The following is a 15607-nucleotide window of genomic DNA, read 5'->3' on the forward strand; positions in this document are numbered from 1 at the left end:
AATTAGAAACAACCCTAGTGACAACTTAGATTTTAAAATTATGTATGCTTCCCAAAATGAATTTGTTTTTACTTTCTATTTGCATATTTCTTGCTTACCAATTAATTATTTGAAGGCTACAGTTTAATGCTTTTTTTTTTTGTTATTGTCAATTATATATTTCATGTATCCACTATTGTTGAAACTCAAGTCATTTAAGTAAATAATTATAAATATAAGTTCAATAACAATCTTTATAACTGCGTTGTTCTTTGTTCCAAACTGGATTATTTGCATGTCACTATTTCCAACTTTTTCTTAATATGTATATTATTATTTTATTTCAAATTATCGATTAAACTGTCAATTATTTATGCATATATATTATTATCATCTGAATTCATCATTACTTTTAACTATTTTTAGTTTGAATCTAATTCTCCTTTCTACATCAAGTCTTAGATTAATGACTTTTATTAATAGCTGATTTTCTTCTTCCAAATATCTATAGATGTCAAATATTTTTTCTTTTTATAACTCCAATTTGATTGTTTTTAATTTTTAATTTAATTTTAATAAATATTATATTTAATTTAAAAACTCCAAAGTTGAAGATTTGGTAGTTCTGCTTAGAACATACCTATGGGTTGTGTTAATTTATTTAGTGAAATAAGAAGACAATTGTATTAATCCACTAACTTCTTTTATACTGGTCATTTAACCATCTCAGTTTGAGAAGATCTTATCCATTATTTGAGATAAAATGAAGAATTATTTTCTTTACATTGAAAAATGAAAGATAATAAAATAAAACAAGCACATGAACATTTATTTGAGTTGTCATCACCATCATAGTAAGGCAAGCTTCGATTAGTCCTCACTTATGATATTTTCAATAGAAACAAATTACCCACTACATATAGAATAGATACGTATAACATTCATTCAAACGGCCAAACAAAAAATCTATGTTATTGATAGTGTGTGTTGTAGATACAATCACAAATTGCTATACTTTTAGGCAATACATAAGTAGTAAAGTTAAAAAACAACAGTGCTAAATAAACTAACGAGGAGCACTACAATAGCTTAAAAGCCCTCTACGAATCCACGATTACCAATTTCTAGTAGCAAATATCAGGTGAACATGCATATCACAAGCCTTCCACTATCAATCACCATCTAGTTGCCAAATAGTTTGGCTACATCTGCATGAGCAAGCTCATCTAAAACCTGATATTCTTGTAGTCTAGATAAATGAGAACTTGACAGCTAAAAAACTGAGAATCAAGGCTTTCCTATGAATTCACTATGCATGTTTTATACCGAGGTTGTTATCCATGCATCTATTAAGATGATATAGATGAGATAACCGAGTCCTAATGACATGCTTACTAGATTTATGATTTCTGGAGCAATGACAAAGATGCCATTCCCCTTAACTGCGATTGCATTAAATAAAAACCACACAACCGCAAGACTTTCAATGCAATACTATGTTGTTTGTGTTTCTGAAACTACAATTTCACATTTTATGCAAACTTATTTTTCTAGCATTCTTAGGTTTACATTTTTCAACACAATCATAAAACTTTAATGCAATACTACATTGTCTATGTTTCAAAAATTACAATTTCACATTTTATGCAAACTTATTTGACTAGCATTACCGAATTACATTTATAGAAACGCTCCTTTGGAAACTTTGACATTATTAAGCTCAAAAGAAAAACAATAAAAATTAATAAATTTATCTTACCTATTTTCATACACATATAACGCTAAATATTTTGGAGGGTATGTTAAGGTACAACTTCCATTAAAGGTGTGGATAAAATGTTCATTTAATTTTCACAAATTAAGTTGGTCCTTGCATCATTAAAAACATTGACTGACCGCCAAATTCATACCCCCACTTAGGCATTCCGGCAGCGTGACGCAACGGCACTGAATTTACTCGAATTTTCAAAGCAATATTAAATAAGGTTAGTAATATTGCCTTAATATCGAGTGCTAAATAAGGCTCAGCTAAGGTAAAAGCTTGGAATAGGTCAAAGAGGGGTAGTGTGACTGCTGATCATTTGGGCAAGCCTTCCAATATAAATACACGGAGATCGCAGCCAAATCTGTCTTCAAAATAGCGCACTTTAGGTTCTGTACATCGTAAGATTCAGTTGTGCTTTAGGGTTTTGAGGGTTTTAATAGGTTCTGGAGAATTTATTCAGATCCACAATGAACAAAATATGGATCTTAGCTTTTGCCGGGCTTGCCTTCGCAGCTTTGATTGTGCAGGTTCGATCCGATGACGTGGTGGCCCTAACTCCCGATACATTTGACAATGAAGTGGGCAAAGATAAGGGTGCGCTCGTCGAATTTTACGCACCATGGTCAGTAATTTACTTTTATGTTTTTAGAAGTTTCCGTTTTTTTAAATGCTTTACTGTCCGATCCGTTTTTTGGAGGCATACATTGGTTGGATTTTAGTTTTTTCTTGTTTTACCTCGAGATTGGACGAATTGTAAACTACTTTGCCATCTAATTTAGTTTTTTGGAATTTTTAATGCGATTCGTATCTCGGATTCATAGAATTAGCGTAAAAGTGTTATTTGTGTATCTAACTTGAGTGCCTATCGATTTTTTCATTTTTATTTTCTGTATCGGGTGTTCTTGATTTGTGTAAGATTCAATATTTTGGTTTTGTGCTGGCAAATTTCCCAGTCTCCAACAAAGTTAACTGGGCCTTGCATTAGCCTAGGATTGGTTTGTGCATTTCAGATCGATACCCGCTTTTTCAGTTCAGTCCAACGTAAATGCAAATTTCATCCGGCCTTGTTACTTGGAGTTGGACGCTTCATTTCTATGGAAATTAGCCTTGCCCCTCTCCATTGGGATTGGATGCATCAATTCTGCCCTTTGTTCTATGTAGATGGATCCCCGTCGCCTGGTTACCCTCTCCATTCCATTTCCCTAGTCACATATTGTTCCTAGGATTTGGAAATTTGAGGTACCTCTAGGCATCTCCTTTTCGCTTCCCAGTGGAGCTCTCGACAGAACATCAATTCTCTCCAAAATCACCTCTGAATTCCAGTAGCCATCCGTTGGGTTTGGATGTCACTATTATATACAGTTGAGATCCGTACTTGGCAAGTACGTAGACACTGGTTTTTGATTCATAATTGGTGAGAAATTTCAGCAAAAAATCACTACAAAGATAAAATACAATGTATAGCAACTGTTTTCAATAGTTTCGTGTTGTTTTTCATTAGGTTTCTGTGTTTTTCCGGACTTTTTCATCACACTCAGCTCTACTGCCTCGCATGTTACTTGGAAAGTACTTACAAGTTGCCCATAATTGCCGAAACTCACTACTATGGTTAATGCTAACTAATATTTCCTAGGACTGTCACTTATAACCCCAAAAGTGAGTTTTAAAACATTAACTTGGCTCATTTCACACAAGCAAGGGGAAATGAAGATGTGGGATATAGATCCAGAGCATACTGATTTGGATGCTTTCACTTCTTAGCTTGTTGCATTTGATGACTCAGATAGCGAGCAAACTTAAAGTGCAAGTGTAAGTGGCATTGGCATTGATATAGGAAATTAGAGAATCCATTTGATGATCAAACTCTAAATTGTTGAAAGTTGAAACAATGATACTTGAATATTTTATCATTTTGATATTAAACTTGATGTATATGATGCTGTTATGGTATGATCATGATGCTATGATTACAAGTTTATGTTGGTTTTGTTGTTTATATCATGCTATGTGACATGCTAATCTTAATTCATGCTTATAGGCTGCATATATATCTATATATATATATATATAATTTACATGTTTTTGTACTAACGAACCCAAACCCCTTTTCAAAATTTTGCCGTACCGGCATATCAGTTTTTCAAACCCGAACATGAACCGGCAACCTAGATTTTTTACTTACATGGGAGTATTATGTTAAATGATACTTATCATTTTAATTTAGGAATTTTGTGGTTTTTCTTAATTAAAAACTTTGTATGTCAAGCATAAGTCTTAAAGAGTACAATTTAGTATTTTGATTTCCGTTTTCTTTTTTGGAATGTTTTTCTATGAAATGCCAATGCTTTAGAGAAGTTTTACCTTTTTGCAAATCTAATTTTAAAGAATGGTGTAAAAATATCTACACTTTAAATCGATTATTTTAAAGGCTAACCCTTCCTTGTTTGAAGGAAAACTGAGATTCTAGAATATCTTTTACTAATTTTCCTGCTGGAAAATAGAGACTAGGTCTGGTGATAGTGAAAGTAATTCTTTTTTTTCATTATTTTTATGAAAAGTGCTAACAACCTATTCTGCTCTTAGATCTGTTGTCTTCGGCTGTGATTAGTGAGCTATATTGCTCACGGTACCTGTCAACATGAAACCAAATATGTTTGTTCTATTTCAGGAATTTATCTATTAAAAGGAAACATAATATGGAGTATTTTTCTTATTGTCACATCCTAAGGTGGTTGTTGAACCCCGGTCATGCTAGTGCTGTAGGCCTTTTTGCATATGAACATACATCCTTTTTGCATGTACTGGTTAGTTTCCTCCTATGCTAGTGCTATTGAATTATCGTTTTGTTGAGTTCCCACTATTTTTTGGGCAATGTTTTGATCGCTTTAAAGTTGAAACAATGAGATAATGCACAGACAAACATGTCACTGTTTTGCAAAATTTTCCAAAAATACATTTGGAGGTGTTTTTGAAGAATGGCCACTGAGCTTTAGACTGAAGTAAATTGATTGAAATGCTCATTGGATTAGATAATCTATTATGTCTACTAGGATTTGAAATATTGTTTTTCTGATGGCAAGCCAGATTTATGAAGCTGATAATTAGGCCTTTGCAAGTGGTGCCTTTAAGAAATTGAGAATGTTCCAAGTTAATTTTTTATACTTTCTTCTATTTTGAATTGGAAATTGAGACATTCTTAGCTCATTATCTTTATTTGCAAGATTTTCAATTTAGGGAATCTTGTAGTTCTGGAACTTGAAAGTTGAAACCCACAATGTTGTTCATTTAGGGGAAAGCATTTGGACCTATATGAAAAGTGGTTTTGTTGTACTCAAAGATTAAACAATAAAACAGGGGAACGTTGTTGGGGAAGTGACATTAACTAGTTGGAGTCATGAACATGGAATTCTGACTGGTTACTATTGCCATGAAAGCCGCTCTATTGGGTAACTTATGTGTTGGTTCAATTCCAGAAGTGTGCTCATGAAATTGACAGCTTGATTTTCAAATTTTCAAGCTCCATGTTGCCAGTTTCACTACCTTTGAATTTCTTGTTTCTGTCAAATTTTACATTGATATTTTTAAATCTAGTATTTGTTTAAAAGTGCCATAAGTGAGCCCTCAACAATTGCAAATTAGTGAGGTCAAATGTATGATCAATATAAATGATTATTAATTTATTCAATATATATGCCTTTCATTTACTGGAAACAGACTAATGATTCAGCATCTCAAGCAGATTTACCTTGTTAATATTGTGCTAAATGCCCTAATCTTTAGAAAATACTAGGATTATTCATGTATGGCTCTTTAGCTTGGCCACAGAGATATAGAGTGCACATTTTTTCCTACGCTAGTCAAATACTAAACTTTTAAATAACTTTACATTTCCAGTCCCAGGTGTTAATTTTTCGTGGACCAGCTAGGTGTCGAACCCAGTACCTCCCATTTGCTGCTGGGATGCTCTACCACTAATCTACTGGCCCCCCTTGCTGACTAGTCCATCTTTGGTTCAGGTGTGACTCATTTTCCAACACTCCAGAACTACACTATAGATTCATAGAGATCCTAGCTTGGCCTGGTTCTGCTAACCTGGGTTTTGATACCATTTTAAATTTTTAATGGATCAGCTAGGAGTCAAACCTAGGACCTTCCATTTGTTGCCGGGGTGCTCTACGACTGAGCTACCAGCCCTCTTGGTGACCTGCCCATCTTTGGTTTGGGTGTGGTTCATTTCCAAAAATTTTTCGTTGAAGTTTTCATTCTCGGTGACCTGTCCATTTGTGGTTTGGGTGTGGTTCATTTCCAAACAAAAAAACTATACATAGTTTTTTTGTTGAAGTATTCATTCTTGGTGACCTGTCCATATCTGTGGTTTGGTTGTGGTTCATTTCCGAAAAAAAACTATACATTGTTTTTTTTGTTGAAGTTCTTATAAATTCATGACAAACTGTACTCACTCTCCTTTGTGAATTTGCATGTTAAATGCATGCATCGATTGTCTCATGTGTTTTCAATATGGAATTGATTACAAGTATGATATGTGTCTACAAAAAAGATTTGTTTGTAGTGAATCTTGTTTACATCTTAAATTCATTATATATTTTGAAATTTGTTCTTAATGTAACGGGGAATTCTTTTTTATCAAAATCATAATTTTAAAGATTTAGAATATTTCTGTCTATATTGGAATATTTGTTATGTTTTTCTTTATCTGGAAATATGTGTAAATTTTGATATATCATAATCTCTGAAACCCGTTAAGTATACTCTGTGCTATGATATTTTTATTTTATATTTAGTTTCATTGGGCTTTATGTTATCCCTGAAGGACCTCAATTTCTTCTACATTATTGATGCGATGTCTGAGATTAAGTATATGTGTAAACTGTTCAGTCTAGTGTCTGATACATGTTACTGTTATAAATTTTGGTTTTGTTTCTTTATTTCAGGTGTGGACATTGTAAAAAACTTGCACCTGAATATGAGAAACTTGGGGCAAGTTTCAAGAAGGCCAAATCTGTTTTGATAGCAAAGGTGAGAAACTGATTGATATTCAGACATACACAGAAACGGTATGCAAATTTTTATTTTGACAACTATTTAGAGTATTATTTTACGTGTATTATTTATCTTTTTTTTCTTAAAACTATTCGGCTTTTGCAGATTGTCTTGTATTATTTTAAGTCTGTTGTTGAGTGATTATTGCTGCAAACATCTATATTCAAGATGCTAATTTGTCATTTTGTTAACGAGACTAATTTTCATATCTATTTCTCTATGTTTTTCTTTACAAATTCATCTGGTATTTTGCTGACATTTCTAGTTTTTTGGGGTATGATCTTGTGAAAGACTTTGGTTTTAGTTGTGAATATTGCTGTCTTGAATATTTGAGCGTTTAATTGTCAGACAAAACTACTAATTTATCCATTTAGTGTGTTGTTTGTGCTAAATTTTTTTCGTATCTTAAATTGTCTCTTTTTAGGTTGATTGTGACGAGCATAAAAGTATATGCTCAAAGTATGGCGTCTCTGGTTTTCCTACTATCAAGTGGTTCCCCAAAGGATCATTGGAACCAAAAGAGTAAGTGAACAAATTTGGCTCTACATGTACAACATATTGATTGCATTTAGAAGTTTTTTGAAAATCAATTTAAAACTTTATTTAGATTCTTATAAATAGTGTTTTTGATTGCATGTGCATTTTAAATACACTTAACATGTGATTATCTGCTTTGTTTCTGCAGCTATAAAGGTGGCCGTACTGCAGAAGAGCTTGCTGAGTTTGTGAATACTGAGGAAGGTATGTTAATTTTTTTTTAGATTATTTTCCTCCATATGTTTATCCACTACTTATGTCCAGTGCTATGGCAAGTTGTCAATATGATAGATATGCTTCAGTGTAATGTTCCCTCACATTGATAGGTTCGTAGGTGTCTTTTTTTCTGTGGGAGAAACATGTACTTGATATGCATGTGATTCTGTGACCATTTATTAGATTGGAATCTGATTGCTTAATCTTACATAAATAAAACAAAACTATCTGAATTGTAGGATTATGGTCACCGCTTCAAAGTACGAAGTTCCTCAAAGGCTATAATTAGAAGGGACTCGGAATCCTAGATTGAGCACTTTCATGTATTTTAAATGCAATTCTAAGCTTTGCTAAAACAGCCTTAAACTATAGAGAGCCATTTAATTCTTGCTTAAGATGTTCTTGCATTGACTGATACTTCCCAAGTTGTGCAGAATTCTTTAAGAAGCTTTTGGAAGCAATATAGCCCACTTAGCAAAGTCAAGAAAATAATGAGTTGTATGCTGTATTGTAGCAAACCCTGGATTAAACAGCAAGTGGCAAGAATTTGAACTTTTAATGATGTCTATGATTGGAAACACTCTGCTTTCAGTTTCATCTGAAATATAAGATTTTCATGGCATTTTCCACCTAACTTTTAAGCAAAGTTGCATGGACACAGATACGGTATCGGATACGGGTATGGCCATTTTTTAAGACCCCCAATATGGATACGGCTGGATACGTCATTCATAAAAACACATACACATATATTTAACCAAATTTTCCAAGTCATTTGAGGAGATTTTCCTTACTTCAAAAGCAATATAGACACTTAATTGCTACATAAATAATGATAAGTTGATATAACATTTTACAATATGCAAAAATCGTAGAGTTGCATTGGAAGATAACCCAAAAAATGGGTCACTAAAATAGAAAAACATTTCATTTGTCTTTCTCCTTTGGTTTATGTTTTGTTAATACCATTTAAAAAAAAATGCATGAATGAAGTTTTTTAAAATTAAATTTAGGAAGATTTACATCAAATTTTTTTAAAAATCAAATCACATAGTATCTAGCATGGATGGAAATCAAGGATTTTTGGGCATGCATGGGTACAATATTCTACTTGTATCTGAGCTGTATTGGATACAGGGATACGCGTGCCCAGGGAGGGACAAAGGAGTTTCCGGCTACTATGCTTTTAATTCATCTTGTAGTTCAAACATCTTGTCTACATGACTGTTCAATAGACCTATATTGAATACTTTTTATAGAAACCTTACATCTCGGTTTTGAGCTTTTACTTTGTGTACAAATAACTTAATAAATATTCACACTCACTTAACCTGCTACAACAAAAAAGTTGTTATTGTTTTAAAATGTTTGAATCTTCTACCTAGCAGGGTTAGTAGCTTGTCTGTAATAATATGTATAATTAATTGATTTTGTTTCAAAATGAGCAATATGGAACTTTTATCAAGCAGGGCTAGTAGCTTGTCTTAATAATTAACTCCTTGTTTTTGTTTCAAATGAGCAATGACTTTTGTTTTCTAGCTTTATATATCTCCTTAATTGTCAACTTTTTTGATGAATTTGTGGAGGTTTCTGGTGTTGTCATTTGCAGACCTTATTTAGTCAGAGAGTTAAACCCGCCTTTCTTAGAATGGGATCCTATCACTGAATTTCATGAATTTCATGTGTGTGTTCACATAATAACTTTATGTTTACTCACATAGCAAATGCAATTAATGCAGGTATTCATGTGAAAGTGACTGCTCCCCAATCTGAGGTAGTGGTGTTATCACCTGAGAATTTTGACTCAGTTGTTCTGGATGAATCAAAAGATGTTCTTGTCGAGTTTTATGCACCATGGTAATCCATTATAGTTTTGTCTTTAGGGACTTTTTCATTTCGTTTATGATGCTTCTATTCTACTGTATTCAGAAATTGTATGCTATGGTTGTATCACTAAAAATTTATGATAAGAGATATTGCTTTGTATGTCTTCTATCTGATTTTTGTGATTGATGTTTTTGATCCCTTTTCGTTTCTATTAAAAATAACACAATATGATGGCATGCATTTCAGTTTATCTCTCCTATCATCTTATTTTTGTATAGTTTGCAAAACTATTTCTTGAATGTGAAGTGTTCATGTCTTGATTGCAGGTGTGGTCATTGCAAAAATCTGGCTCCTGTAAGTGAAAAAATGTGTTACTTTATTTTTACTAAATTTAAAGCTATTTGTTTCACAATATAAATGGTTGATATAACATCAAAAGAAAATTAGATTGTAATGAATTGTTCTACGCTCAAGATACTGGATTATTGTTATCCTAATAACAGTTATTACTTTTTGATTGCAGGTATACGAAAATGTTGCTACAGCATACAAATTTGAGAAAGATGTAGTGATTGCAAATGTTGATGCTGATAAACACAAGGACCTTGCAGAAAAGTAAGTTTCTTGGCAAATTCTCATGCTTACAGTTATGAGGGTCATTTGTACATTTTATTACACAAACCCTTCTTGTAATTATCATTTGCAGACAGTAGAACTACTTGTGTAATATGTTTTGAGAAGCTTGTAGTGGTGCACTGCAAATACTTTTATGGTTCTACAAAAGTTCTTATATTTTTGTACCATATAGCTGAATCTTAAGATTAATTATTTAGAGTGAATCATAAAGCCTCTAGGGTAAAATTCAAGGATGACAAAATTTTGAAATTATAAAGTGCACCATAGAAGAGGCATCATGATTTTAAATAAAGACTAACAAAGAAGAATTTAGAAAAGTATATTAACATCAGATATAATTACTGGATGGAAATATACACAATGTTCTTTTGTGGATAAACATAACTGTGATATATGCTATCATGACTGCTGTGAAAAATATGACACAACATAATGGACGGTTCATTCCTAAGATTCACGAATGCTGGTGACCAGACTTGCTCTTTGTATTTATTTTGTTTAATTTTATCTTTCATATGCAACTAGTAACAGATCTTTTACTACAATGGTGGCAGGTATGGTGTTGGTGGATTTCCAACATTAAAATTCTTCCCTAAGACCAATAAGGCTGGTGAAGATTATGATGGTGGTCGTGATTTGGATGACTTTGTTGCTTTTATCAATGAGAGGGCTGGTACAAATCGTGATGGGCAGGGCCGCCTGACATCTCTTGTAGGATACAAACATTCTTCAACTATTATGGGTGTTTTATAAAGCATACATTATAAATTGTGATGCCTTTTGTTGTTGCTGTAGGCTGGCAAAGTTCCAAGCATGGAGGATTTGGTAAAAGAATTTTTGGCTGCTGCTGAAGATGAACGCAAGGCTGTTTTGGCAAAATTTGAGGAGGAATCTGCAAAATTGGTTGGTGCTCCTGCAAGGTACTTCTCGAATCACTGAAATGTTCATGCCAAATTAAAGACAATTAAATGCATGTTGTCAGTTGTTTCTATCAAACTCCATGAATAAGGCAATATGTGTTTTCATATCACCAAGTTATGGTACCGAGTCCTGACACTAATAGCTGGAGGAAGCTTAGTAAAACAATGATGAATTGGTTTACCTTTTTTATTCATCAAATTTTATTAGTATGGACTTAACTAATCACTTTATTTGTAGTCTTTTCACACGCACATTCTGATTTTGATATTTTGAAATTTTGGAATTTTGTAATTGTTGTTTGATCAGAAATTGTTTTGGAAGTTGCTTTTTGAGCTGATAATCTTGAAAGTTGAAATACTTGCATGCATAAAGTCTATGTGAACAACAAACAGGGAGAATTACATTAAGATTATTCGTTATTTTATTCTTGGGAGTAGGTGGATTTGCAAGACCTGAATTACTCCCTTGGCCTGGTCATAAGGTTTTAACCATACTGGTAAACTTTTTTTGTAAACAGTAGTACATAATATTAAAAGGTCCTCCTTGTTCACCAAGGCAGGTCTCATATTCCTAAGTTGGCATGCTTGGATCCAAAAATATATAGGAGATTTTGAGTAATTTCTGAGAGTGGCCCAAGGTGGGTTGCTAGTTCCCTTTTCATGGTTCAATCATATGTGCTTCAAAGTTAATGCTTATAGAACATGGGTGATGGCTTTTCACTTTGTCAGAAGCACTCCATAAAGTTATGTTTAATTTGTTAACCAATTAAGTGAAAGCATGTTTAGACACTTACATCATAGCTCTGCTGGCATTTTCATTTTAAATGCCATACTTTGTGCAATAAACTTTGGAGTTACGTTGAAAAAAAAAAATCTCCATTGCAATGTGACATAATGCTTTGAATTGCACTGTCGGTAGTTGCCATATCCAAAATCTATGTATTGAATGTGTAATGCCCCCTTTTAAAATTTCCTTATTTTTGTTTAAATAATAAAATTCAAGACTCAATTATAGCAGCAGAATTAACTATAAATATGATATCAACTTTAGAAACTGCAATCTAGCAGTTTGATTTAATTGATATATTACATTTAAATATTTTGGAAAAGAGGGAACTTATCCTTCGTATCTGCTATTAATTATCCAAAGTCTGCGGTGATCTATCTTCACTAAAATGTCTTTGAATTGCTCCAAAATCTGCCTCTCCTAAACAATGTTTATTTACGTCAATAAAACTAAGAAGATATTCCACACATTCCCACCAATGCCATATAAGATCATTTGCTCAGTATTTGCTTCCCTTTTAGTGTTGGAATGACCCTATATGAACCAAAATGGTTGATGATCATGCTAGAAAGTTTATTCTAAACTTTCAGAAATTGTCTCAAGATGATTGTCTGGAAGGTGAAACATGTCTCAGTAACCTATTAAAAAATGAAAATAAAAAAAATTATTAAAGAAGGAAACATACTCGAGATAAAAAATTATCAAAGAAGGAAACATACTCGAGATAAAAAATTAAGTTGTTAAATTTTATATTGCTATATTTACCTCCAGTAGCTTCAAATTCAGAATGTTTTGAATATCCGGCAGCACAGTTGGTGTCAAAATTTGGATCTCTTTCCCCCCAGCATTCACATGTTTGATCCTATCATTTTTGTTGTCTTTTTTTGTAGCATAAGGTTGAGGAAGTGCGCAAGACAAGGTGTCTAAAAGATGTCAATAACATTCCTCAACCAACTAATCAAATGTCTAACAATATTTTGAATAACTTTCTCCATGTCTCTACGAAAATTTCAACAATAAATTTTGCGTCCTTGCTCCTCACAATCCATGGCTTTTATAAACATTGCCTGTTCCAGCAACACTACAATTACATTGATTAAGGGCTGACTTTTGGCATCCTTCCATCCATTGGAAAGTCTGGATGTTGGTCTCTTTTCACGAATTTCTAATGGGCCTCAATGATTCTTCTACAAGGTTCACTTTTTTTTTTCTTCAATAAGGTGCGATGCAACTTCTCATAACTTAGGCCCTTGTACCCTTTTGTAGCCTCATTAATTTTTTTCATCATTTCTTGCCAATATGGTGAGTTAACAATCTCTTAGGATTCATTTTGAAATCCCATTTCTAATGGTCACTTGACCTTTAATATGAAGTGAGTTGTTTTTGAGGTGGGGCTAAAAATGGGTGGCTCTCTATCACAACTTTAGGACTAGATGGGAGAAGCTGTGCTTCATTTCTCAAGTTCCTTTTCTAAATGATGATTCCTTCTATAGCCCATTGCTTCAATAACTTTCTCTTACTTTCTAAAATATTGCGTCATCTGAGAGTGTGACACATGTAAACCATTCTTTCTTTGGTAAGTTTCGATGCCCATTCTAGCAAATACCACACAAATGAACTTTCTCATGACTGATGAGCATGTATACATTACATGACAATTACTGCAAATGCAAACATATTCCCCGCCACCTTGAACTTTTTGTATTGTTTCAACATACTCATGTAGTGGAGAATTTGGGTCTGTCTTGAAGTGTGGGTCAGCAGCCAGATCGAGAATTGTTTGCCACTGTAAGCCCCAAGGCAATAAGTTCGGTATACAACATACTCCAATCAAATGAAAACAAATAATTGTATATAGCGTGCTCATTTAATATTTTAAAACATAGATTCATAGAATTTTGTAAAACATAAATGAAAAAACTAAAAAAACTTATTTTCCAAAAAAATTCCTATATGATCTTGACAATGAATAAGCTCTTGCAAATGTAGAAACAGCAATCTAATTGCTTTGGAACCTTGAATGATCAATTCTCAACTCTATTCATGTAATGTCAAGCAAGAATGACTGACTTTTGCCATTTGTATTCACAATGAGGCAAAATGAGTATGCTTTAGTGTTTCAAATGCTTTAGTGTTACTTTTCGGGTTAGGGCTTTTGTTTTTTGTCTTCACTATTCAAAGCCGAAGTCTGAAAATCATTAAAAACAAATTCTCTTTTTTAGAGGATTTGCCTTGGGTGCATTTGTGACACACCCACCATCCAAAACACCCCCCTTGACAGATCCTCTATCCAAGTTGGCCTAAAATCTAGAACAAGTTCGAACCAGACCTAGATTTGGGCAATGTCACAGATGAACCGGTATCATTGATTTCAAGAGATCTCCCATTGTTTCACAACTTGTTTACTTTATTTTATGTTTTTTTGTTCACCACTTTTCCTGTTTGTTTGCATTTTGCTTTAGAGAAGAGCTGTAATCATACTTGTGCTTTTCAGTTTGTTGGTCTCTTTTGGACTATTGATGACATTCACATGTTTATGGTTCTTTCTACAATTATGTTTCACAAAGAAAGTGTTTCATTCACCTAGGTCCTATGACTTTAATGAATAGATTCTCTGAACTTGTGTGACGAGGATGCAAAATTAATTCTTAGATTATCTTCAAGCCAGATACCACTTCGTATTATGAGACCCCACTACCTTAGATATTGTTGACTAATTTATGACACATCTTAATAAACATATTTTTTTTTAAGTATCCATGAACTTAAATATTGTTGACTAATTTATGACACATCTTTTAGCCAATAGGATGGTGCATAATTACTGTTCAGGATAATCTTGTAATTTTGATGAAAAATTATTCAGAAATTATTATGATGTCATTAAACACTTTTTCATGTAATTGATATAAATTCTGTATCTTGATATCGTGAATATTAACAATACTTATAGATATGATGAAGCAGCTTCTGTTTGTCTCTGATGAAAATTTCTTAATATGTCTTTAATAATTGTTGCAGTTTTGCAAAGGTTTATGTGAAGGCTGCAAAAAAGACAATAGAGAAGGGTGTGAACTATGCAAAGAATGAGGTTGATCGACTTGACCGCATTCTTGAAAAGGTGAGACTTTTTTACGCTTGATAAAAAGCTTTGTTTCCTTGTTCAATTAGTTTTCCCCAGGAGTCCCTTATTGTTTACTGAAACATGTCCTTAACAATCATGATGTTTCTGTGCAGTCTGTTAGCCCCACAAAAGCAGATGAGTTCATTGTCAAGAAGAACATTCTATCATCTTTTGCATCACAGTAATCTGGCTTTTCGATCACTAACAGACTTCAGCTAGCAGAATCATTCAATCAATTAGGCAGCGCTAAATGAGAATGATAGATTTTCATGATTGAGAGTTATTTGAGTAGCACAATAGAAGGGAAACAAGTGTCATTCTTCTTTTTACCATTGTTTTCTTGATAGGAGCCACACAGGGTAAATTGAGTCACTAATAATTTGTACACTTGTCTTTTTGCTATTTATGTCAACAATGGCGAGAATACATCCAATGATTGCTCCATGATATTGAGATATCTATTTTAACTTATATCATCAGAATGGGTGAGTATATGTTCTATGGCAAAGTGCTATAAATATCTTTATTTCTTAAATGGGTAATTTCAACACAAATATACTCTCAACAGTAAAGGCATACTTTCTGTAGATGACCAATATTTCAGGCAGTCTGAATACTATCATCAAGATAAAGCCCTTACCTAATTTTCATTTCTATTATAGAAGTTCTGCTAGAGTTTGACCAATACACAATTAGTGATTAATCATTTTTGGCCTTATATTTCTCCAAGCTGGTTGTAACATCGAAGGGTAGTC

The 15607-nt window shown here is 33.1% G+C and overlaps 1 protein-coding gene across 1 annotated transcript; it reads left to right on the forward strand.

Annotated features, from left to right (window-relative positions):
• Positions 1-1892: 1892 nt before the first annotated feature.
• On the forward strand, positions 1893-15323 carry LOC131071359 (probable protein disulfide-isomerase A6). Its single transcript, XM_058007165.2, has 11 exons — positions 1893-2366; positions 6697-6781; positions 7230-7327; positions 7491-7546; positions 9298-9415; positions 9712-9739; positions 9909-10000; positions 10576-10732; positions 10817-10941; positions 14750-14849; positions 14966-15323. The coding sequence occupies exons 1-11, from the start codon at positions 2212-2214 to the stop codon at positions 15035-15037; spliced, it is 1086 nt and encodes a 361-aa protein (XP_057863148.2). The 5' UTR covers positions 1893-2211; the 3' UTR covers positions 15038-15323.
• Positions 15324-15607: the final 284 nt, after the last annotated feature.

This window comes from Cryptomeria japonica, chromosome 2, assembly GCF_030272615.1.
Source record: "Cryptomeria japonica chromosome 2, Sugi_1.0, whole genome shotgun sequence".
NCBI lineage: Eukaryota > Viridiplantae > Streptophyta > Pinopsida > Cupressales > Cupressaceae > Cryptomeria > Cryptomeria japonica.